Below are 25,333 nucleotides of genomic sequence, written 5' to 3'. Positions count from 1 at the left end.
CAGGAGCCCAGGGCCCTAGAGAGCCGGCCTGTAAACAGCTAAGCTAGTGCTCTAATGAGGGGTCCCTGACCGTGCCTGAGAAGGGGTAAGGGAGCAGTGGGTGCTGGTCAGCTCGTGGTGGCGACCGGCTGGGCCGGGGCCGGGGCCCAAGACATCTTGCTAGAGCAGCTTGTTCAGTAGGGCCTCGTACAGGGCGCCCCTGTGCTGGGAGACAAGCTGAGCCTACAGCCCAATATCTTGCAATTTGTATGTTTTATTGACTCTAACCCCGACACACAAATTGCTTTTTAACAATTTTTTTTTCCCCTTTTAAACTTTGTATATGTTTTTTTGCTCACCTTGTAGCTCAAGCTCTCAGACCCTCTCTCTGAGAAAGCAGGAGTCCAGAGGCTCTTTCTGCTTTCTGGAGAAGAAGGACAAGGACCCCTTGTCTTTACAACTGTGGAAAAGATAGGTGGAGGCTGTGAGATGGTTCCTGGACATTCTTTTTTTTTTTTTTTTTTCATTTTTTTTTTTTTTATTATTTTTTTAATAAATTTATTTCTTTTCTTTTATTTATTTTTGGCTGAGTTGTGCCTTTGTTACTGCACGCGGGCTTTCTCTAGTTGCAGCAAGCGGGGGCTACTCTTTGTTGTGGTGCACGGGCTTCACATTGCAGTGGCTTTTCTTGTTGCGGAGCATGGGCTCTACGCGTGCAAGCTTCAGTAGTCGTGGCTCGTGGGCTCTAAAGTGCATCCTCAGTAGTTGTGGCGCACGGGCTTAGTTGCTCTGCAGCATGTGGGATCTTCTCCAACCAGGGCTCGAACCCATGTCCCCTGCATTGGCAGGCGGATTCTTAACCACTGCTCCACCAGGGAAGCCCTAGAGGCTCATTTTTCCCATTTTTTAAAAAATTTATTTTATTTATTTATTTTTGGCTGCATTGGGTCTTCATTGCTGCGCGCGGGCTTTCTCTAGTTGTGGAGACTGGTGGCTACTCTTGTTGCAGAGCACGGGCTCTAGGCGCACAGGCTCAGTAGTTGTGGCTCGTGGACTCTACAGCGCAGGCTCAGTAGTTGTGGTGCAGGGGCTTAGTTGCTCTGCGGCGTGTGGGATCTTCCCGGACCAGGGCTCAAACCCGTGCTGGACATTGTTTTTCTTGCGCTTTTGAACAGTTTTTTCCCTGGGTCACTGTTCCATTTAATTCAACAAGTATGTATTGGACCACCTTGTATGCATTCAGACTACGGTAACATGCCTTGGAGGAGGCAGAAGTGAATGTGATACAGACCTTCTGCTCCCAGACTTTCATCCGGAACCCGGCTTAGTGCTTGAAGAGTTTGGGGCAGCGTGGGCTGCCGTAGCTTCTGTGCACAGGCCCGGGAAGGCTCCGTGAAATGTTTGACTTCAGCTGCCAATAGATACATGCCACCAGGGGGCAGCATGCCTTGGTTTCCAATTTGAGCTGCAGAACTAAGTTTGCATTCAGTTTGACACACGGGCCTTTCAAATAGAAATCCTATTCAGCATGAGGTCTGAGCAATTTGACTCCTAACTGTAGATGTAGAAAAGAGGGAAGGCAAGTAGGAACCAAAGACTGCTTTGAGTTGGACCCTTCACAGACATACACTCCCCTCCTCAACAACAACAACAATAAAAACAACTCACGTTTTAAAAACAAAAGAAAGTAAAAACTTGGGCCTAGAAAACTAAGGGCTATTCGGCCAACTGTACCCACGGGAATGCTCTGAGTATGGAAGAGGAAGAAAAACACTACAAATGGGATTGGAGCAGTGCTTTTACAATCAGCTGAGCCAGGTCACATCAAGAGGACAACAGGAGATGTGCCATAACACTTAGTGTCTTTCACAGGCTTACATTTGAGAAAACTTCACTGCCTCCTTTACTCTCATAATAGACCTAAATGCTATTTGCCAAAATTCGTGCTCCAGGAAGTCCCATTTTAAACAGTAACAACAAAGTGACCTCGATTACGTTTGCCATGAAAGACTTTATCCACTCTGGTAATGAATTCTTCTGTATCTCGGGGGCCCAGAATATGCTTGCCCTGGACCCAGAGGGGAGGAAGCTCTCTCATTCACTCTGCTTTTTGGATTTCTGCTTGTTCCTAGAGAATCCCCAAGTCATGTCTGTGGCTGCAAGCCCTCACCTCCTGTGAGCAGGGCAAGAGGGGTTGGCGACCATCCTGCAGTCCCTTTGAGAGTGTTCCTAAAGCCCGCACGGTTCTAGATCACGCCTAGATAGAAGCACTCCTTCCCACTGAAGAGGATGTTGCAGTCATCATGTCTCCAAAGGGCAAAAGCTCTTCTCTCTAGCATCGATCCCCAAGGATTAACACAATTCTCCATTTGTGGGTCATCTTTGACCCAGGCTCCTAGATGGTGGGAAGCAGGCTGTTCTCTTGGAAAGGGCCCTGGAACGGAAGCTGAAGCCCTGACTGTCTCGTTGACTCTCTAACCCATGCAAGATGCTTGGCCCTTCTGAGTGTTAGTTTCCCCATCTGTAAAATCAATGAGGTTAGATCTGTCATCATTTCTATGCTGTTAGTTCGTGTTTCCATAAATACTTGTAATAGTTTTTGGGGGAGAAGACATTACTTCTAGAACCAAAAAGAAGCCTTGAATGAATGGTTCAAATTATCTTCAAGTCCTATGTGTTTCTCAGGCGGTGACGAGACGTTCAGCATGGCGAGCTGCCCCCGGGGGACAGTGGAGCTGATTGGAAATTACCACCTTGCTTTGGATGGAGCCAGGAGACCTGTGAGGAAATGAATGTTATAATCTGTGGTCTCTTTTTTTCCTTTAGGGATTTGGAATTGCTGGAGAAAAAGGAGAAAAGGGAATCCCTGGTTTGCCGGGACCTAGGGTACGAACCTGGAATTTTGCTTGCCTGGATCTGTCAAGTCACCCGGTCCCTTTTCTTTCCTGTTTGCATCTCTGTTATGTAACTTGATGGCCTCCTAAGCTTCTCTTGTTTCTCTTTCTCAACCCTCGGGCAGGTCCCTAAGACCTCTTGCTCTCCCTTCTGCCACATTCCCTTGACTTAGTGGCTCCTTTGAATAAGGAATGATGAACAGTAAGTCCCCTACGTACGAACCTTCAAGTTGTGAACCTTTCAAAGATGCAAACGTATTATAAACCTATTACAGTACAGTACTATATAGCCAATTGTGTTAGTTGGGTATCTAGGCTAACTTTGTTGGACTTCCGAACAAACTGGACTTAACAAACGCACTCTTGGAATGGAACTCGTTCGCATGTAGGAGACTTACTGTACCCCCTACACCAGGTGGCTCCTCAGCCCGTTTACTCTCCTTGTCCTCAACTATAATTATCTTCTGGGCTAAAGAATGACATGTCTTACTTTCATTCCATTCTATCCTGAGGGAAGGTGGGGTAGGGGCAGTTTGCAGGAATGGAAGGAAGAGGACCAAGTGCAATTTTTATAGGACAGAAACAAACCTGGGAAGTTCTAGAACATAGTGAGTAATGTTTGGAGTCAACAGTTTCCAATAATAATCTCACTTCAAGTGGAGAAATAACTGTTAGCCTCTCTGATTCCTAGCTTCAGGCACTTAGGTCTTATGTTGTTAGTAATTGGCCAACCTTAGCCTTAAAGAAGCAACATTTCAGAGTATTAATTGTCTTTTTAGCTTGGTCATGAAGTTTGTCAAGAGTCTTTTGAGTATTCAGCAATGTTCATCCATTACCCTGCCATTTCTTTCTCCACTTTCCTCTACTCCCTTGTCTTGAAAACACAAAATCACCAACAAAAAATGCATTGGGGGAGAGAGACAAGAGGCCCTCCCACAATCTATTTAAAAATCTCATGACTTGGAACTAATGCAGACTAAGTATAATACCACCCAGCCCTTCTACCCAATTCCACCTAGTACTTAAAATGTTTCCATTTATTTAGCTCTTTAAAAATTCCCTGTGTGCCTATTCAGCCTGATGGATTAGTGCTTAGAAAGAAGTCATTAAGGCAAGTCTAGGAACATTCTCTTACCTGGTTTTAGGAGCTACTAAATCCTGATCTCAGTTGGAGAGCTTTGTTATGTAAGTCTAGTTGCTTTGTCTAGTATGGGCTATTAATCTTTCTAAGGTACCTCTATTCTCTTTACAGGGTCCCGTGGGTTTAGAAGGAGTCCAAGGCCCTCCAGGGAGTCAGGTATTTTGGTTAATATCATTAAAGCCTCAGTGTATAAAATCCAAATCAGAAGGCCCTCTTGCTTTACTTAACATGACCATCAATCCAAAGGGAAACACTGCTTACAATTCAAATTGTCCGCCTCTCTTTGTTTGATAGAATCTCAGCCACTCACTTCTTTTGTTTTTACCCAAGAAGATGAGTGTCCAGTGTTCAGTGCTGTGATGCAGTCGTACTCCTTTAACATGTTATCAGGGCCTAGCAAGGCCAGCCTGCTTGTATTCATCTCTAGCCTTGTGGCCCTTGTACCTCCTAACGTGCAAGTTGGCTACCTAAGCGCCATATTGCCTTCTGGAACATTTTACGGCTTCCAGAGTCAGGTATGATCCGTATATATCCTGGAATGCCGGCCAAAATCCCTGTGCCATTTGCCCTGGCCTAATCCAAAAACCACCCCCTCTTATGTTCTTAGACATTCAATTCAGTTGTAACTATGTTTCTGTCACAGGGCAAGAAGGGGTCTTCAGGTTTCCCCGGACTTAATGGATTCCCAGGAATTAAGGTAATGTTGTTGGGAAGTGAAAATCCAGGATTGAGGAGATGGAAGGGTGAAGAATTAGTATAAATGCTATTTAGTCCATTTGGGCTGCTATAACAAAATATCACAGACTGGGTGGCTTATAAAAAAGAGAAATATATTTCTCATAGTTCTGGAGGCTGGAAGTCTGAGATCAGGGGGCCAGTATGGTTAATTTCTGGTGAAGATCCTCCTCCGGCTTGCAAACTGCCTACTTCTTGCTGTGTCCTCACATGGTGGAAGGGGCAGGCTAGCTCTCTTGGGCCTCTTTTATAAGGGTACTAACAATGGTGGGAGCTCTGCCCTCATGACCTAATCACCTCCCAAAGGCCTCACCTCCTAATATCGTCATCACCTTGGGCATTAGGTTTTCAACATGAATTTTCGGGGGACACAAACATTCAGATCATAGCAAATGCCTATGTGATGAAATGGAGTATTTTTTAGTATTCTGACATTTTAGATGTCACCCTTTTCACACGAAATGCGTACAAGCAAATCCATCCCTACAAGGAGAAATATTTTATTACTGACATTGTTCAGAATTGCCAACTTTTGGGTTTTGTTATCGTTTTTAAATTCTCTCAAGCAACGCATCCCCTTATTGCCTGCACCTGGGGCAGGCAGCTCCTACCCCCCAAACCCTGGATATGCCACTCTATCTGATTCTGGTACCTGAGTCTCCCTTTTGAGAGAATTAGGACTCTTTTGACTTCCTCTGCCTGACATCACCCACTAACTAACAAGGGCCGTGACAGTAGCAGAGTCCCAAGCCTGCTGAAAGTGGGAAAAAAAAAGTTAAAACTCTGTTCCCTCCTTAGAACCTCTTGGGTATAGCCATATTGTCTATTCCTGCGATATGTTTCCCAGGCCCAGAAGCAGATTGTCCCGGAGTCAGGTTGCAAAATAAAATTGGGATCCCTTGTCCTTGACAGGTTCTCAATTGAGTGTCAGGCCTCTGGGCTGCCTTGTGTCACCTTCATCTTAAATTTATTGGACTTTGAAATTAACCTATGGATTATTTGGCCCTGGAAATCAGGGGTTACAGAAGGAGGAACCTTCCATTGTCCCAGGGAATGGTTTTGAGGGAACATAAATCTTCCGTGATGAGGTCACAGAAATATTTGTGTTTAATGTATTTAACCTTTGCAGGGTGAAAAGGGTGACATTGGCCTGCCAGGCCCAGATGTTTTCATCGATACAGATGGTGCTGTGATCTCAGGTGCAACTTTTCATTGATTGGAGTGGGAAAAAAAAAAAGATAGGAAGTTGAATTCTATATCCCCTGTAATTGTTAAGAGGATACTTTGTCAGCCACTGGATTGCTGCGAAACCCGATCCCCACAAGGGCCACTCATGGATCCAAAACTTGGGAAATGAATCTAACTCCAATGTCTTAGGCAAAGAAGCCAAGCCCCATACTCCATGTTTGTGTTGGGTCCACCAAGACTAGGATTTGCGTTGGCCTGGGTCTGGATTTGCTAAAAATGGTTCTCCTAGTGATGCTTAGGGAAGGATTCATACCCTCCCAGCTAGGCTAACTTCAGCCTGATACTCTGGGACACACAGGGTCTCATGTACGTGATCCCATGCTTGCTTGAGCTTGACAATTTCACGGGAAGTGGAAAAGTATCTTTGGTTAGGGGAGCAAGTATCTTTTGGTTAGGACAGCCCTCGATAGTATGACACTTTGGAAGTTAGTCTTCACCTCTCCTCGTTCTAGTTACGGTGTGTGCCCAACTCTTCCCTTCGCCTTCTCTAGAGATCTAGATGTCAGTGTCTCCAGCTACTTCTCGCTTGACCAAAGGCTTCTACTATAGTGCCTCTTCCATCTGGGTCTCCCAACTTCTTTCTCCTCACATCCTCTCAGGCCTGTGCCCTGTCTGGTAAACTCATTAAAGCTGAGGTGTTAATGGTTGACAGTGGCTTCCTGTGTTCCATGCTCAAGAAACCTGTGTATAACATGAAGAGTAGACTTCAACACCTTAACCCAAATGACAGAGATTTGAGGCATGACACAAGATTACTAGTAGTAGAAGAACCTTCCTAGTACTTATCAGATCTTACCATGGAAGGTAAGCCCTGGCCAGACCAGTACTGAACAGTAGGAGAGCCTTAGCTCAAACAGGCCCATTATCACATGAGGGCATTAGCATCTGGGAGACCTATGAAGGGCAAGAAAGGTGCTTCTAACCTGAGGACATCTCCTTGCAACTCTTTTGAGGCATTTTGTGGCATTTGTGGGCCTCCCTTCGGTTTGCTTACCGCTTTTTTTGTTGTTGTTGCAATGCCAGGTTATCCTGGAGACCCCGGTATGCCAGGCCTCCCAGGCCTTAAAGGAGATGAAGGCATCCAGGGCCTGCCTGGCCCTCCTGGTGCTCCTGGATTACCAGCTTTACCAGGTAAAACAAACTAACCCACCCCATGCACAGATCTCCACTCTGGTACTCAGCGTCCCCTTCTGTACTCTGGTGTGGGTACATACCCAGCCAAAGTCAAAAGAAAGGTAGACTATAGTCAGTAGGCTCCCTGCTGCAAGCCCAAGGCCAATGTATATGAGAATAGGGCCTGGGCAAGCAGCTTTCCTTTGGCCTCAATAATGTACCGTCGCTAGACAGGCAATCCCAGACCATCAATGAGGGGGCCTGCGTTGGCCTGCCAGAGCCCTGTCACTCTTCTGTTTATGTGCCATCCCAGCTGATGCTTGCCCGAAGGAGCTAACAAAAGCCCAGACGAAAGTTTGTACCCAGACCTTCACTCTGTGCTTAACCCAGGCACTAAATGGCCCCAGGATCCTGTGGATGACATCCTTGACGCAATCATTGGAGGAACACGCCCATATGCCACTCTATAGTAGTAAACAGAGAAAGGGCATGCCAGAGTCTGGGAGGCAGTGATGTCCCAAATATAAAGCCTCAGACATTACTTTTAAAGACAGCAGTTTCTAAATTCCTTGGAGATGGGCCTCTGTAAGGGTACCTATGCTTTTAAAACGGCCCCTTGGAGGAGGTAGAGCTGATCTCAGCACCAAGGTGGAAAAAATCTAGAAATGGGAGGCTGGAGACCCAGGTTTCCCTCTCAGGTGTGCCACTTAGAAGTTCTGCACCCCTGACCATGTTTCTGTACGTCTTTGGGCCTCCATTTCCCAAGAGGTTAGGCTAGCTGATTCCTAGGGACCCTTCTAACTCAGCTGCAGGAGAAGGGCAAATGCTTTCCCAAATTCTTCCTTGGAGCTAGTGTCTAACATCGGCACTGATTGGAATCCCCTGAAGAGGAGGGTGATATGGTGAGCGTTTTTGTGTGGGCTTATCCTTCCAGGTGGCCCCGGTGCTCTAGGGCTCCAGGGAGTTCCAGGCCTGAGGGGGGACCAAGGAAACCCCGGCCGCACCACAATTGGGGCAGCTGGCCTCCCTGGCAGAGATGGTTTGCCAGGCCTACCAGGCCCACCCGGTAAGTTGTTTTGTTTCTCTCTTTGGTCTTGAGATTCAGGTGTGATCCAGATTGCAGAACAGTCCTGATTTTTGAGGGAGGGCGTATCTCACAGGTTAGGGACCACAGCAATCAGAATGTTCATCAAGGAATAGGCAAGTGAGGGCCATCTCGGTGATCAGACACTACCTAATGCCTTCTGACTTCGTAGTCATTCCATTTCCCCCTGCACTGTTCTCAGCCCCAAGGCCTGTGGTCTTGCAGCTCCTGAAGGAGCAGCATTGGCTCTTTCAAGCTTTCCCTGGTCCTCAGGGCTCCAGCAGGGCGGGCTGAGAGTCCAAGAAATGGGAAACCAAGCCTGGATCCTCAAAGTGGCTGCTAAAAGCCTCCACAGGGCTTATTCTCCTTAGGTCATCTACCTGAGTATGAGATTCTAGATTCTAAGAAAAAGGCTAGAAATATGCCCCGCATGTTTCTTTGTAACCTGCAACCCCTGACCACTGCAGCTTGTACCCATCTCCTCTTTTGTCCTAAGAGGACTTCCTGGGATAGACACGGGGACTGCTGAGTTGCTGAAGCTGCCTTGGTTATTCCCATATCCCCAGTGTCTAGTCCAGTGCCTGGAACATAGTAGACATCCTATAAGTAGTAGTAGTAGAAAGAATTGAGCCAACAGAGTTTGGACTTGCTACAGATTTTGGGTCCTTGTCTTGGATTTTTTGGGGGTAGGGTGCCTCTGCTCTGGTGGTTGAGGCTCAAGGACCCTTGGTGACTGAGCTGCTATGCTGAGTCACATGAGCCCAGGCTCCTGTAAGTTGCCAATCTTTTATGTTTCTTTTTCCTAAAGGTCCAGCATTTGAGACGGGAACTCTACAGAGCACAGAGCCAGGGTTGCCTGGTCTCCGAGGAGAACGAGGTCCAAAAGGAAACCCAGGCCTCAAAGGAATCAAAGGTGATTTTGCCCCCTTAGGTTTCTTTGTTCCCCAAACTCCCTGGAGAAGGCCCTCTGGGAAGGAGCAAACTAACAGCCTTGGGAACCTGAACAGGACCAATCCTGGATCTTGACTGGGGATGTGATTATACGACTGTTGGAAGTGCTATATTTGGAGCTCTAAGACTGATGCTGGCGATTGAGGTCTCACAGGACAAAGTGGCCCCCAGGCTACTACTCTTCCTGCCCCTTCCACCTGCAGAAGCTACTCTGCACATTCTGCAGCCCCTCTCAGTTTGCAAGGCCAAGGCAGGAAGTCACTTATGATTATCTTCAGCCTGAAGGAGAGGTCAAGACCTGGAACTCTGAAAAAGCCAACTGGCTCCAGGAAAACAACTCCGGTCCCCACAGATTGACTGAAGGACTGATTGATTGCCCCAGCCTTCGGCTGCCTTGCACTTTCCATCTTCCTGTTGCCTTTGGGTCATTCCTCCATTTCATACTCTGAGGGGCAGATGCTAAAGTGCAAATAAATCACTTCATTATAGTTCCAGCCCAGGGCAGGGTGGAGGAAGAGGTGAAAGTACTGGCTGAAGAGAGGTTTGGGTATACCTGGGGGTTTCAGGTACCTGGGATCTCTCCTATTCTCTCAAGGAATTTACAGCTCTCCTCAACCTCAGACAGAGAGGTTTTAACTCACTCCTCTCCTTTCTCATTGCCCTATCATAAAATGGCACTACCTAAGTATAGGAGCTAGTTCAGAAATTTTTGAAAGCCCCATCTCTACTTTTTAGATCCAGGGAAGATGGTTGAGAGCAAAGGATATTAAATTTCAAGTCTTGACCTAGGATGTCAACTTTGGCCCTTCCCTGACTCACTACAGAGCTGGTGTGCTTCTTGATACCATTCTCATACTTAAAAACAGGGCCAACTCTAATGCCTCCCCTCCTATATTCCCATGGAACCAGAAGGTTTTTTTTTTTTTTTCCTCTCTCTAAGTCTGGAATAGTGATAGTGATTCTCAAGTGACTCACTGGACATGAGAATCACCTAGGGGAAATTACTACAAATTAGATTCTTGGATCTGGCCGCCTGAGAGTCTGATTGATTGGACCTGGGGTGAGGCCCAGCAAGCTGCCTTATAAACAAGCATCCCAGGTGACTCATGCAGGAGGTTCATGGATCACACTCGAGAAGTGATTATTTGGAGAACAGGCTGTTCTTTCAGAGTTTCAGGGATTATCGATTTTCTAAAGGTAGGAAGAGGCCCTTCAGGATCTTAGGGAAACTCAGAGTCACCTATGTTGATCCAAAGTCTCATTTCCTAGACCATAAGCATGGAAGGTATAAATGGCTGGGCTATAGTGCTAGTGACTCCTTGCTATCTCTTCAAAGATGCTTTGCTGAAATCTCTGTCATCAATTTATTTGGCATTTGTCTCTGTGTACAAAAGACAGGGGAAAGACATTTTGGTGAATAGGATGTTCGAGTGGCTTGGATTCCAGACTCTCAGTTGGTTAGTATAGGTCAGTGGTTCTCAACTCTGGCTGCACATTAGACTCGCTGATGGCTGGGCTCCACCCCAGAAGATTGAAATCCAAATCACTAGCACAGATGTACTTTGATGGAAAGTGAACCTAGTTCATTCGAGTCTGTTCTCTGCAGGCCTTCTGATTCCCTCCATGGAGTTGTTCAGGTCACAAATTACCACCGGCAGGTCTTCCTTCTTCTTGGAAAGATGGCCCACTTAGATTCATGTTGTCTTTTTTTTTCCTCCAGGGGACTCAGGTTTTTGTGCTTGTGACGGTGGTGTCCCAAACATTGGACCACCTGGGGAGCCAGGCCTGCCTGGGCCACCAGGTCTCCTGGGCCTTCCGGGCCTGAAAGGAACGAGAGGAGATCCAGGCTCTGGGGGTGCACAGGGCCCATCAGGGGATCCAGTAAGTCTTACCAAACTTTGGCCCTGAGGGAGCAAATGGGAGCTTTCAAGTGCCCCTCACTCCTCACCAATCACTTTCCTAAAACACATAAAAGAAAGATGGAGATAAAGCAGACCTTCAAGGTTTTGATCCGTAATACGAAGAAGTCTATCTAGGTATCTTGAAAGTCCCTTTCTGCTTTAACCTACCTATGTTCCCTCCCTTCTTCCCTCCCTTCCTTCCACAAAATTATTTACATTTGCCTAGAACTGTGCCAGGCCCTGAAGACAAGGTTCCCATCCTCAAAGATTTCAAAATTTAGAAAGGGTAAGAAAATAAATGGGCAATTATAATCCAAGATGACGACATAATCCAGTGTCCAGAACTGCGCCAAAATGTACCCAAGGACCTGTTTTAGGTCAGACCTATGTGAGGTGCCAGAATCCTATGAAGTCTGCATCTCCTCATCATTCCCTTCTGTCTTTTTGTCAGGGTGTATTTGGGCCTCGAGGTCTGACAGGCCCCAGAGGAAAGAAAGGGGAAGCGACTCTCAGTACGGGATCAGGGTTGCCAGGAGATCAGGGTGATCCTGGTCCCCAGGGGCTCCCTGGTGAGACAGGAGCCCCAGGCAAGGACGGAGTACCAGGTTTACCAGGCCTGCCAGGCTTTCAGGTAAGTGGACTGTTCCTGGGTAAATAGTGCTGTAAATCCTCACACCTGACTTGGCAGGTGGGCGGGTGGGGAGTATCTGATGGCTACTTCCTGCCTCTGCCACTGACACTTTTGGCTCTGTGCTTTTCCTTTCTGTAAAATAGGAATCGTTTTCTCAGAATGGGTCATTGGCTCACTTGATAAATGCTAGTGACAACTGACCACATCACTTAAAATGTTTCAGCTTCTCAGGAGCTTTCCCTTGCAAGTAATCCAGCTGCTTTCTATGACCGCCCCCCCCTACCAGAGTTGTCCTTCCCCCTCACCCCCACCAATCTAAAACCTTTTGCATTATCAGATCACTCAGGGTTGACGAGCTTCATTCCCATTAACTTGACTCAGAAGAATTGATTGAAAAACTAGAGTGACAGAGAATTTTAACCAAGAACTAAAACCCTGCTCATACTGGTTAGGTGTTTCTTTCCTATGGTCAGAGGGCTCTCCAGATAAGTCTCTTAAGTCATGCTTTCATCCTTTCCTATGTGTTGTCTAGGGTGATGGTGGACAGGGCTTCCCAGGTGAAAAGGGGTTACCAGGACTTCCTGGTGAAAAAGGCCGCACTGGTCCAATTGGCCCCCCAGGAATTGGGCTACCAGGATCTTCTGGACCTCGTGGGCTTCCTGGAGATAAAGGAGTAGATGGATTCCCAGGGCAACCAGGCCCCCCCGGGATTCCAGGTGAGTCAGGGAATCAGATGGCTTTGGGCTTGGAAAACTGACTCCTTGAGGGTAGATATGACCCAGATGCGTGAAATGTGTCATAAGACGGCTAACTGGAATCACTACTTTGAAGCCTCTTGAGGGTTTTCATGTGGAAAAAGGATCACACTGTGGTACAGTTACACAGAACAATATAGATTTCAGCCCTACTAAGTGAAAAACTTCCTAACAGAGCAGTCTGAAAGTATAACAGAATGGCCTTGGGAGGTTATGAGCTCATAATCCCTGGAAGATTTCAAGCAGAAGCTGGATGACCATTTATTACAAGTGCCATGGAAGTAATGAGTGGAAATTGGACAAGGAAGGTATCCTCTAAGTTGTATGGTAATATCATCAGTAGGGAAGAACCTTTCCTTAATTCATGAGATCTCAGATTGAGAAGAGACCCTAGTTCTATCTAGTCCGATCTCCATTTCATACCTTAAATCCCTCCCATTTATATAGCTTCTCTTTCTACTTGAATTTTAGTAATTATAATGAGTGACAGCCCTGCTTATAGATTAAGGTACTATGCTATTAACTTGCCTTCTTGCATACAGCTAAAACAGTTCTTCATCCTAACTTCTATGTTTCCACAACTTCTGTGTTCCCATTAGTGGTACCACACTTCTTGTAGTCGTCTGAAGTTTGAAAACTTGAAATTCATCTCATATTCTTCATTTGCAATGCCTCTTATATTCTTCCCTTCTTCTTCTTGGTATTAAGCTCATTATCTCATGCCTAGCTAACACCTATATGCTTGTTGGAATAGATGGATGGATGGATGGATGGATAGAAGAATGACAACTTCCTAAGTAGTTTTTCATTTCCTATCTCTAGACTTTCCCCACTCAATTCCACTATGAAGACTGCTGCCAATTTAATAATCTGTAAAGTGCTGGTTCCATCATGTTACTCCCCTAGTCCAAAGCCACAAATGTTCTCTACTAAATAGAGGATAATGTTCAAACTCCTCAGCCTACAATTCAGAAGTCTCCAAACATGGACACAACCAACCTTTCTAACCTGATTTTATCTCATAATTCTTCATGATTAAAACAAAACAAAACACTAAGACAACAGTATCTTTCACTGTCCCCATAAACAATATATTCATTTCCAACTCCAACATGTTGCCCATGTTGCCTTTTTCTTGGATACTCTTCCTCCTTTCTCTATGTACTCACATCCCCATCCAACTTTCAGGGTTCGATATAGGCCCTAATTCTTCCACTAAGCTTTCTTATGACCCCTATAGTATGTCTTTGCCAGTTAGATTATATATTTCCTTCCATTAATGCTTTTACTTTTTCCAACTGCATTGTAAGCCTCTGGATACTAAGGAAGGTGAGTAATCCTTTTTAGTGTTTCTCAACCTGCCTAGTATAGTGCAGTGTTCCACAGGAGACTAATATACATTTACAGAGGAAAGGGCCTTTTCCATAACCAAGGAGCTTTTTCTTAGACCTATTTCTCCTCTTTCCACCTCATCACCTTGAAGAATTACAAAAAAAGAAGACAGATACCAGGTCTTGTAAAAATTTCTTTCTTTTAAAATCTACTTTTGTGAATTGGTATAATAAGGATTACAGTACAAGTTAAAAATGGATGATTCAAGATTCTTAAACCCAAGTCAGTATTTCAGTCCAAGTCAGTATCCCTATTAAGGCTGTGAGGAATTTTGTCAAACAAAACCATTCGGCCTTTTGGAAGTCCTGGTGTCAGCTATAGCTTTGCTTCCAGCTCTGTTCCCAGAGACATTATTCATGGTCATTCCACCGCCCCTCCGCCAATTGGGTCTTCATTCTAGTTCAACCCATTTTGCAGGCAACTAGGTTTTAAACTGACTTATATTAACATGGTGCCTATAAACTTAGACACGCTCAAATCTGGATATTATCAACATTCCAACTGCTTGGAAACAGAAGGAAGCCCACAGGAACATTTCTGTCCCAAACTTCACTATCCCTGGACCCAGAAAGTTCTCAGGAAACTAGTGATCTAGAAAAGCTATAGCCTGGGAGATGCCTTATGCAGAAAATGTTCTTGTTGCAATACCAAGACTTTCCAAAAAATTACTTCAATTAAGAGCATTAGCTTTCTTTTTCTCTCTACAGCCACCAAATATAACTCCTCAAACCTAGCTTTCTTTCCACACAATTGTAAAAACACTTAACCTGTGGGCCCTAAACATTTGCATTATGGCCATTACTGTTGCCATGAAAGATGAGGATGCTATTCCTAAATGTACTCACTCCAACTGGTGGTGGCTCAGGCTAGGACAACTACATTGCCAGGAAAGGGAATGAAGTCATCAGAAGCCTTTCAACCTAACAGTGTGAATTATTACAAATCCTGGGCAAGGAGACAACTGGCCGTTTCCAAAGAGGCTCTGATCCAGATGCTCATAGTAATCAATCACCCTGGTTATCACTGCAGCGGCTACTGTGTCCTTGATCCTGTGTGGATGCCAGCTTTCTTGACTCAGTCCAGACAGGGAATTTGATCGGTGGGCTACAGACAAGACTTCCCTTGGGCCTCAAGGAACTTCTGTCCCGGTTTAATTTTCTTCTTTACTTGTTTGGTCTAGGTGACTGCTGCTGCAGGGAGAAGGTTGGGCAAGGAGACTTAGACACAGAGGGAGGTGAGAGGTAGTTAGGTCTAGAGGTTCTCAAACACCAATGATGGCAAACCGCCCCCCCTTCCTTTTTGTTCACTTAATCTCAGACACTCACAATGGCCTGAGCACCACACTGGAGGCCCGGGCTGGGGAGGGGTGATCCTAAGGCTGGGGTGCAAAGACTCACACTGACACCGCTGCGAAGTCTCCTTAGCACACCTCTCCTGGGAGGGAGGACAGAGGAAGTGGGCATGCAGTCTCTGCGAGGGGCTGGTCTCCTTCACTGTGCATGTTGATGGCTTGGCTGATCTCTTCCTTGAGCATCTTCATTTATGAACTTAACTGAGGCCATGACTTGCCTTGGGAGGTACCTGGAAGGAGCCACACATGTCTGATATTTATTCATTGGAACCAGAATCAACTGAGATGTTAGAATCTTGATAACCAGAGGTGCTTTTTTATTCTGAAGATGAATTTTGTCATTAATGGGGAAAATTCTGAATAACTAGGTCATTTGTTGCACTTATAAAAGAGAACATGGGTAGAGTTGGTTTCTGCTATGTTGGGGAGAAGGCTCGGAATTCAGGGATGTAAAGTAAAAGACAGGAATGTAAAGTAAAAGAGTCAGATAGCAGTATGACTTGAAGTCCTTACCTTCTCACCATTTTGACCCTCTGCTTGCAATACACAAATGTGGTGTGTTGTACAGGACTGGTCTGAGGCAAAGGGAAGTATGTCCTTGATTTCCTCTGGGTTCTACTCATCTTCCCTTTTCTAAGTATTTTTCCTGCCCTGGAACCTTTCCAGATGCCTGTCCTTGGCCCCATCTTCTAAAGATTTTGTTTTGCCCTGGCTATCACAGGTGAAAAGAATCTATGAAACAGATATGATAAATTGAAGATGGATGGCTTCATGTTTGGACCTGGCCCAGAGATATTTGTATTTTATCCAGTTTGTTTTTTAAGACATAAAGCAATGGAACTACAATGTTTGACACATTAGAGTCAATCAGCTACTGAAATAGTTGGGGCAGGAGAGTTTTCTGCAGGGTCCCTCTCATGATACCATCTAGCGAGGCAGTTCTTCAGCCTAGTCCAAAGCCGAGCACAGGACAGGCAGCCCTCTCCTCATGAAGCATCTCATCCATCATGAGATGCTTGCTCATAAAGCGTATTTCCGCAGTAGGGAAATAGCCCTCCAAAATAGCTCCATCATTTCAACATCTGGCAGGATGGAGATGGGTATGACTACCTATGGAGGAAGATCAGGCTTGTGGCCATCTGAATCATAGGTTGTATACATATCTTTAAGAGATGCAATTTGTGATTTATTTTACGTACAGGCAAAAGCTATAGCAGTTTATTAGAACTGTGGACTCTGGCTTAAAGTAGATCTCAGGGGATTGGTTTAACGAATAGGCAAGACTGATTTTAATTAGCAATTGTTTATAAATGGCATTTGAAGGAGCCAACTAACAATTTGTTCACTGGTATTTTATTAAACCTCCCCTCTGTGATCTTATAGACTCTTTATTTGCACTATGAGTGAGCAAGGAAGAATTGGCCAGGGAAGGGCTCCGCAGGTCAATTTCAATGTCTTGAATACTGAAATTGACTACCCCTTCTCCCTGAGTAGCAGAGTTGACAGTTTCAAATGAGGAGCTGAGGGAAGGATCACTGTCTGCCATGGCCAAGAGAGTGGCCTTCAGTGTTTACCTGGTACAGACATATGGGTCCATCTGACCAAGGACAATCAATAGTTTTCAGTAGATCTCAAATAACATGTGTCAAAAGAACCCAGTGGTTTGGGAAAAGCCTCATTCCAAGAAAAGAGCAGTCATCTGAACTTGAGGGGTGTTCGCTTCAAGCACTCCAATCTAGTGATGTGGGCATAATAATAACTAACACCAAGCACACATCCTAGGGAGGGGATCCCTCTGAAGGCAGGGTGAATAGGCAACTGCCGTTTGCTGCTATTCCTACACAACAGGAAACTTTGTTAGAATGAGATGTCCTGACTTGGACACTAGGGGCATTCTTATCTGTGAGAAATTGCACTAGGAGTAACTCCCAAGAGCTTCTGATGCTACGATTTTTCTGCATGGGCTCCCAGCTTCTGGGTGGGAAGAATAACTTAGCTGTTCCATTCGATGGAATGGGAGTAAAGGAGCATGCTAGGGGGAAATCGTCCCTGACTCAGGGGGTTCACCACCTGCTTACATGTTACCATTTACAGGTATCACCTTGCCTTGTATTATTCCTGGGCCATACGGTCCATCAGGATTCCCAGGAGCTCCCGGATTCCCAGGTATGGAATGAGGCCAGAAAAAGCCAACTAAGCACACTTGTAAGGGCCATGCACCAAAGGAAGCTGAGGATAGCCCTGTAGCATTTGGGGATCCACATTCCTCCTGAGAGGGCGGCCTTGAGGATTGAGGAAATAGAATGGCTGCTAGAGAGGGCTGTGTGGGGAGGTGAGAATAAGAGAGGCTCTCCAAGAGCCTAGAATTTTTTTTTTTCGGCCGCACCGCGCAGCTCATGGGATCTTAGTTCCCTAACCAGGGATCGAACCCGCGCCCTCGGCAGTGAAAGCACGGAGTCCTAACCACTGCACCACCAGGGAATTCCCGAGACTAGGATTCTTGACTGGACGTCACAAATCACAGCTAGCCACACCGACTTTCCTTTCCCGTTACCACTCACATTTGGGTTTTCAGGCCCTAACGGGGCCCGTGGCCTCCCTGGAACTCCAGGCCAGCCTGGATTGCGTGGAAATAAAGGAGAGCCCGGAAGTCCAGGATTGGTTCACCTCCCTGAATTGCCAGGTAAGAAAAGGAGCTTCTCCTCACCTGCTTCTCCTTTTGTGTGAGTGTGTGTAGCCATCCACCCACTGTAGGAAGTTAGGTTTGTGCTCTGGTGTAAGTGGGATGGTTTTGATTTCATACTCAGGCAAGAGAGCTTAGAGCTATAGAATGCCAGCATCTCAGAGCAATAAGGGCCATTTGTGATGAGCTGGGCCAACCCCTTCACTTTCAGAGGAGGAAACTGAGCCTCATATGGAAGGTGACTCACCTGAGATCACAAGGTCACTAGTGACAGAGCTAGGACTCTGCCACGTGGTCTGACTGCAAGTTCTATGGCAGTTTCCTGCATCAACTCCTTAAAGGAGTGCCTTGGCCCCTTGGCAGAGTTACTGATCAGAAGCTTTGGGGGCGGGCCCCGCAATCTGGCTTTTCCCAAGCACCCCTGCCCCAGGGGATTCTGACGCATGCTCCGTTTGAGAACCACCCCTGCTATACAGCATGAGGCTCATCTTAGGCCACGTTCCCTCGGGCTTATCAGCGCTGCAGAGCTGTCTGCCACCCAGAAAGAGGGAGGCGTGACTTGGCAGGAGTCAGACGACTCCAGAAGAGACCAGGCCTTTGACAGGAGGTCCCGGGCGTAACCTGTGCTCTCTGGCCACTGTAGGCTCCCCAGGAGCGGGTTGCTGAGCTCTGCCCGCTGAGCTCGAGCCTCCTGCAGGGCACATGGGGCAGTCCCTGCCACTGGGCAAGTCTTCCCAGGACCAGAGACTCCTGACCTTTAAGGGAAGCGACACACATTACTAATACGTTAGCTTTTGTAGTAGGGAAAAAACCTGTGTCAGAGTCCTCTCCCCAAACCTGTCACTTCTAAACCTCCATGGCCTTTTATTTTTGCCTCTTTACATTTAGGATTTCCTGGACCTCGTGGAGAGAAGGGCTTGCCTGGGTTTCCTGGGCTCCCTGGAAAAGATGGCTTGCCTGGGAAAGTTGGCAGTCCCGGCTTACCAGGTCCCAAGGGAGCCCCTGGTGACATCATTGGTGCTGAAAACGGTGCTCCTGGGGAGCAAGGCCTGCAGGGACTGCCAGGGGGCAGAGGATTTCCTGGAGACTCTGGCCTTACAGGACCCAAGGGTGACTCTCTTTGCCCCACTTATTTGACAGTCTACAGAAAGCCTTTCAGTAACTGCTATACTTGCATGCATACCTGCCTGACTCTGGGGTGATGGATTAATTAGGGACTTGAAATGAAAAGTCATTTTGTTCTGTCCTTCCCTTTGTGGAACTTTTTCTTAAATCACCTGCGTCCATTCTCCCGTCTTAGTAATTCCAGAAGTATCTATAATCCATAGTCAGATTTCTTGCAGAGCCTGTGATTAGCAACAAGGCTGGAGCTGATAAGACAGTGGCACGTGGGGTGCATCCTGGGCAGGCTCTTCGGCTGGAAGTTGGTTAGGTAATCGGTCCCTGCTATCAGTCCAGGCTGTAATTGTCTGGCCCTTCCTTTCCTTAGGTTTGCTTGGGAAGTCGGGCCTGCTCGGCCCCAAAGGTGAGCGGGGCAGCCCTGGAATACCAGGCCGCGCAGGACAGCTAGGCCCCCGGGGGTCTGGTGGTCTATTCGGCATCAAGGGCAAACCCGGCCTCCCAGGAGCACCAGGCTTTCCAGGCACTTCAGGTAGGTCCTTTGGAGGAGGAGCCCCATCTTGACAGACTTAAGCTAAGCCCTCCCCTCCTCTCCCCCCAACTCCCAACCCGGTGCCCTGAGGGGCAGTAGCAGCAGTGTGACAGGGTCAGAGTTGACAAGGAGACTGACTTTCCTGACCTCTCAAGTTTCACATCTCAAGTCACCCTCGCGGTGCCAAGCTGAACCGATGGCTGCAGTGTAGCCTCCAAAATGTGACCCCCAAATATGATCATTCCCCGCCCCTCCGCCATGGCCTCAGTCCCCCTTTTCAGGCTTCAGCCTCCCTCCTGCCTTCCCGCCCTCCTTGTGCAGGTGGGCCTCGCCCCTGTCCACCGCCCTCGCTGGGGCCGGGCGAGGAGCTCAGGCAGAGAGGGTGACCGTGCTGGCAGCCTGCCTCTCGGGCCAGCAGGCCTCTGAGGACCCAGGGCCAAAGTGCCTTTCACTCCGCAGCGGGGCCTGACAGCCCCCGGTTCCAGCCTACTGTTTGCAGCTTGCCTTTTTCTCACACCCCCCTGGTCACCCTGCTGTCCGCCCCGACTCCCAGCCACGTGACTGAAGTTGAGTTTTTACGCAGCCATTAATATCTTTTTTATCCCCTTTGTCCTTCTGTGTTTCTGGGATCTTCACATAGGCTGTCCAGGTGAGAAAACAGCACACAAGCTCACAGACTAACACTCCCACTAGCTTGGCCTCTTGGGGAATTATCTTACTATACACTATAACCTGGCTAGGCCAGGGGTCCCTGAACTCATGCTGTGGGGTTGGCCCCCATTGAATTTCCTTCCCTTGTTGTGGAATCCCCTTCACAGCCTCCCATTAGAATCCTGGGGCTCGCGGCTACTTGATGCTTTTCAATCCGTAGAAGGCCAAGTCAGCCATTCATTTAGGTCCTTGGGGGCCCAAATACCTCTGTCGTCACTGATTTAATCCTTTGGTTTTTTAATTTCCTTGCTTTGTACCTGAACATTCCACTTTGGCAGCAGCTCAGGAGGTTAATCCCATTGAGCAACTTAAAGCCTGGTGAAAGAAGTTTCAGAATACCTAGGATACCAGATGGGCCTTGGGGATTTCTACAGTACTTGGCACTAGGGGGTCTTTCAACCCTAATGCCAAGGAACTGGCTGACTTAACTGCTTGCATGAGGGATTAAAAGGGCAGCCCTGTATCCATGGTTCCCTGGGAGGCTGAAACAATGGCTTGGCTTTAACCTCTACTTCACCGATTGGCTCAGGAAACAGCCATTGTGGAGTGATTCAAACTGGAAGTACCAAGAAACTAGAGTCCAGTTGCCACCCTGGCTTCCCAGAGCTCCATTCAGAGGCTAAAGTGTGAACCACATTCATAAAGGGGGAAGTTATCATCAGAAGGGGTTTGCTCCCCCCCTCCCCGCCCCCGCCAGCTACAGTGCCATGTTGAAAGCAGTCGCCATTGGCGGGGCGCCCTGGGCGGTAGGTGCTAATGCTTCAGCCAACTAAGAACTCTGCCTGTTAGCAGCCTGCCTAAGCCATTGTTAAAGGGCAGTTTACAAACGCCAACAAGCCAACCAACCAGAAGCCATGGGAATGGGCAGCGGCCCAGATCAGGACAGAGTCTCACTTGACAGCTGTCCTGTGTTCTCTCCTGTACTGATTCAGGACATCCTGGAAAGAAAGGTCCGAGAGGCGATATAGGTCCCCCTGCATCAGCTGGAAAGAGAGGCCTGCCTGGGCTGAAAGGCCTTCCGGGATCTCCAGGGCTAATGGGCTTCCTGGGGAACTCCGGCTTGCCAGGGGCCACTGGACTGCCAGGCCTGCCAGGTCCGAAGGGTAAGTGAAGGTATCAGGAAGGCACCAGTGGGGGCCAAAAAGGAGCTGCCATGCTGCCCAGCTCGCCCCCTCCCTCCTGTCTGCCTGGGAAAGGGGAATGGGGAGGGAGGTGGGCAGGGCTTTTTCGGCAAGATAGTTGGACAAGGCTGGTGCTAAAGGAGGAACCCCACCCAAGGTGAGTCGCCTTCCCTGCCTGCTGGGTGGATCACTGGGCTGAATAGCATGGGCAGGGAGCCCAAGACAGGAACAGCCACACCAAGGTTACTCATTTGCACAACTTCTACCATAGAGCCTGATAGCTCTCAATTCCTGTGACTGTCCTGCTAGACACCAGAGGTTGGGCAGAGGGGGAAAGTGACTGGTCCAAGGTCACACAACTGGTTAGCAACAGCACCAGGCTAGAGCTCATCTCCCTGCCTCCTGGCCATAGGCTTTTTTTTTTTTTCCTCCTGTGCCAAACATGAGCTCTAACTTGGCAAATCATGAGAGGTACCCACCTCTTCTTTCCTTTCTGGTGCTTAGTACAATGTCCCTGTTCAGGGAAGCAGCATAACATGTACTGACTAAGAGCTTGGGCTTTGGGGTTAGAGAAACTTGAGTTTGAATCCCTTCTCTGCAACTTCCTAGCTGTGTGACTTTGGGTGAGTTAATTAACGTCTCTGAGCTTCCACTTTCTTATATGTCAAACAGGGATAATAATAGAAGTTCTTGTTTCTCAACAGGTGAGAAGGGGTCTGTTGGACTGATAGGTTTTCCAGGGATTCCAGGTCTCCCTGGTATTCCTGGTGCAAGTGGATTAAAGGGAATTCCTGGGTCGGCGGGAAGAGTCGGACCATCTGGACAGGCTGGTAGCCCTGGTGTAAAAGGTGAGCTGGGGAATCGAATTCTGGAATTGCCACCCATGCTTCCCATGGTACATTTTGTTTATCAACTTTGTCGTTCCTGTGGCTTATACCAACCCTGTGTTAGATAATAAGATTTGAGGTTTCTGAATGAAGTCCTTTTAAACCAAAAGACCTAATCACTCTGAGTTACTACTGCGTGTTAGAGGCCTGGACACACATTCCCGATGCTCAACGGAGAAGGGTTTTGAGTAGGGTCTAAAGTTGCAGGTGGACCTTGAGCTTGTCGAAGGAGGGAGAGGGCGTGCACATTAATGCAAAGTTGGGGAAACGGGGGCGGGGAAGAAGGTGGAAGAGCCCAGAAAGGGGGCCTGGGGTGGTGCGGGAAGAGCTGATATGAGCGGTCAGCCCGTGCCTGACCTCGTGTCTAAGCTCCGGCTCACACGGGTCTCATGATCTCCATCCCTGTAGGAGACAGAGGCGACCCGGGGCCAGTCGGAGTACCCAGCCCCAGACTTCCAGTGCTGAACCTCCACTTCACAGGAGACAAAGGCTCTCAGGGCTCAGCTGGATCCATCGGATTTCCTGGGCCCAGAGGTGCTGGGGCAGGGAATGGGCAGGAGAAATGCCCGAGACAGTTTTTAGGACCAAGTCCAACTTCTTTCCTGAGAAAAGGCCCCACACAACAAGAACCCCCAGAGCAGCAGTATGGGTGGCAGCTGGGCATCTACGGAGGCTGCCTTCCCTGGGCCTGAGGGGGGCCCGGGCTGTGAGCCTGCCAATTTTCATTGCCACTCTGGAGCTCCGTTTTTGAACCACGGGCGGCTGTACCCCTGGAAGGGCCTGGCAGACAGTGGGGATGGGCACTGAGTGGCTTTGCCAGTGGGGCACCTCCCTCTATCCCCACTCCTCCCCCTAAGCTAACCGTGCCCAAGCTTGCGCTTCGGCCGCCTGTGACCCAGGGCACCTGCACCCTGGGGAGCAGATTTCCTCTTGCCTAGAGTCTTTCCCCAAGACTTTTGCTTCTTTCCCAGGTGACAAAGGAGAGGCTGGCCGCCCCGGGCCACCAGGCTTGCCTGGAGCTCCTGGCTTCCCCAGCCTCATCAAGGGACTTAGTGGGAGACCAGGCACCCCTGGCTCCACAGGACTGCGGGGCTTACCCGGCCTGAAGGGGTCCCCTGGAATCACAGGTTTCCCAGGAATACCAGGGGAAAGTGTAAGTCTGCCCACATCCTTATCTCCCCACCAGGGAACGGCCTCCGTAGCAGGGGGGTGTGTTCCTATTGCCCACCTTTCTGATGCCAGCCCACTTCCCAGCCCCGTCGCCCAGCTCCCTCCCCCAGCTCACCCCAGACAAGGCCCCTCCTTGAGTCTGCCAGGTCTTCTCACCCTTTCCCAAACATCCCCTCTTCCTTCCTGGGCCTTTTATCTTCCCCCACGTGGCAGAGCGTCCGCCTAGAAATCGCTGACTACCTGCCTGTCCTTCAGGCCCCAGCCCAGGCACCCGCCCCTCCAGGCGTCCCTGAGCTCCCACCCCGCTGGCACCCTACACTCCTCACTGCTTACACTTATCCTAGTTGGTTCTGTGTGGGTCTGATTTCCTCAACGAGACTGTTAGGACTTGAGAACAAGATCCGCCTTGCATGCTTTTTTGTCTGCATCCCGCCGCCAGCATCCCACGTTGAGTTTGGGACAGCAGAAGAATTCGGTACAGACTATTTGATGTTTTGATTTCAGAAGGGTCTTTGCCAGTTGTTGCCTCTTGTGGAGACAACAAAGAATCAAAACCAGTTTCTCTGGGTTCTTAAAAGTTTGGGTGGTAGAGTAGGCTTAGCAATGAGAAGACGTAGGCTTGAATCTCAGCTCCATCACTCATTAGCTCTGTGATTTTGTGCGTATCGCTTAACTTGCCGGAGCCTCGCTTTTCTTATCTGTTAAAAATGGGAATCATTTTCAAACCTTCTTCAGACCATAGTGAGGGTTAAGTGAGCTGATGTGTATAAAGCAGTTACGTTGTATTTGGCACATGGTAGGCTCTGAATAAATAGTAGCAATAATAGTAGTAGTATTGAAGGGACTAATAAACTGGATCATAGGACACCTGTGTTCCCTGCAGACAAAGTCCCTGTCCTTTAAAAGCGTCAATCCAGCTTGTGGAGAGAAAACACCACACACACACACACACACACAAACACACACACACACACAAACACACACACACACACACACACACACACACACACACACACACACACCTGAAGCAATTGCAAAAGAAACAATTCTCAACCTGCTACTTACACACTAGGAAGGATGGAATCAAAGTGGGACAGCATTCTGGGAGGGGTCCCAGCATGAGCAGAGGCTCAGAATGAGTAGCTATGGCAATATGCAGAAAAGGCCAGGTGAATGCAGGGGGTGTCCTGGGTCGTGGTCCAGCGACCAGAGTGACCCAAGTTGGACTCCTACCCAAGGCACTATGTAGCGTATGTCCTTACTGGGTACATCTCAAATGAATCAAAACCATACCAGACGCCAGGGGAAGAATTGTACCAATGGCAGCTGACACGCCCATTTCCCAGACTCAGATAGTGTGTTGGACATTAGCCAGTGAAGGCAGTTTTTCTTGTGAAAATCATGGAAATATTAGCCCAAATTCAGACTCCAGTACCTGTATGCATACAGCCCACTACCTGGTGGCAGAAAGACTCTGTTCCTTGTGGAACCCGCGGCAGAGAGCTAGCCCCACGTTAGTGAGGCCACGCTTGTTCTCGTGCATGATGGCTCCAGAGCTTTGGCATGGGCGGTGATAGCCAACTGTATGCAGAGCAGATCAAATGCCTGGCCTGACTGTTAGGTTGTGTATTTTCTAAGAGACTTGCTAGAACATCCACACCTTGATTCCCCAAGATACCAATTTTGATAGGCATTGGGAAGTTATGAGTGACAAGACCAGGATTAATCTGCAGATCGAATCCCTCCCCTATAACCCATAAATATGCATTTCCGCCCCCTTGCTCGTCACTTTCCCCTCTGCAGGATGCCCCCCACCTGTCTGCCCCTGCCACAGACTGCTCGATGGACATCTCTCCAGCAGTGGCTCAGGGAAGGGAGGGGGAAGAGAGGGTGGGAGGCCCTGAGCGCTGGGCAGAACTACTGACTCCCGTCTTG

At 48.2% G+C, this 25,333-nt stretch overlaps 1 protein-coding gene across 2 annotated transcripts in view; it reads left to right on the top strand.

Annotated features, from left to right (window-relative positions):
- The window catches only part of COL4A6 (collagen type IV alpha 6 chain), a 291,365-nt gene that overhangs the window by 247,287 nt on the left and 18,745 nt on the right, over positions 1-25,333 (top strand). Inside the window, exons 15-33 of one of the 2 annotated variants that reach the window (XM_082376976.1) lie at positions 2,806-2,865; positions 4,126-4,170; positions 4,658-4,711; positions 5,879-5,948; positions 7,021-7,128; positions 8,045-8,176; positions 9,003-9,107; positions 10,866-11,026; positions 11,498-11,677; positions 12,210-12,393; positions 15,005-15,058; positions 17,270-17,341; positions 17,751-17,858; positions 18,747-18,968; positions 19,348-19,509; positions 21,153-21,323; positions 22,046-22,189; positions 22,637-22,762; positions 23,200-23,381. In XM_082376976.1, the coding sequence (XP_082233102.1) occupies positions 2,806-2,865; positions 4,126-4,170; positions 4,658-4,711; positions 5,879-5,948; positions 7,021-7,128; positions 8,045-8,176; positions 9,003-9,107; positions 10,866-11,026; positions 11,498-11,677; positions 12,210-12,393; positions 15,005-15,058; positions 17,270-17,341; positions 17,751-17,858; positions 18,747-18,968; positions 19,348-19,509; positions 21,153-21,323; positions 22,046-22,189; positions 22,637-22,762; positions 23,200-23,381 (2,340 nt within the window). The remainder of the gene's footprint in view (positions 1-2,805; positions 2,866-4,125; positions 4,171-4,657; positions 4,712-5,878; positions 5,949-7,020; positions 7,129-8,044; positions 8,177-9,002; positions 9,108-10,865; positions 11,027-11,497; positions 11,678-12,209; positions 12,394-15,004; positions 15,059-17,269; positions 17,342-17,750; positions 17,859-18,746; positions 18,969-19,347; positions 19,510-21,152; positions 21,324-22,045; positions 22,190-22,636; positions 22,763-23,199; positions 23,382-25,333) is intronic. The other variant, XM_082376977.1, reaches the window with a different exon arrangement.

The sequence above is a fragment of the Balaenoptera borealis genome (assembly GCF_965194805.1).
Source record: "Balaenoptera borealis genome assembly, chromosome: X".
Lineage (NCBI taxonomy): Eukaryota > Metazoa > Chordata > Mammalia > Artiodactyla > Balaenopteridae > Balaenoptera > Balaenoptera borealis.
This window is presented reverse-complemented; position numbering and strand designations above follow the sequence as displayed.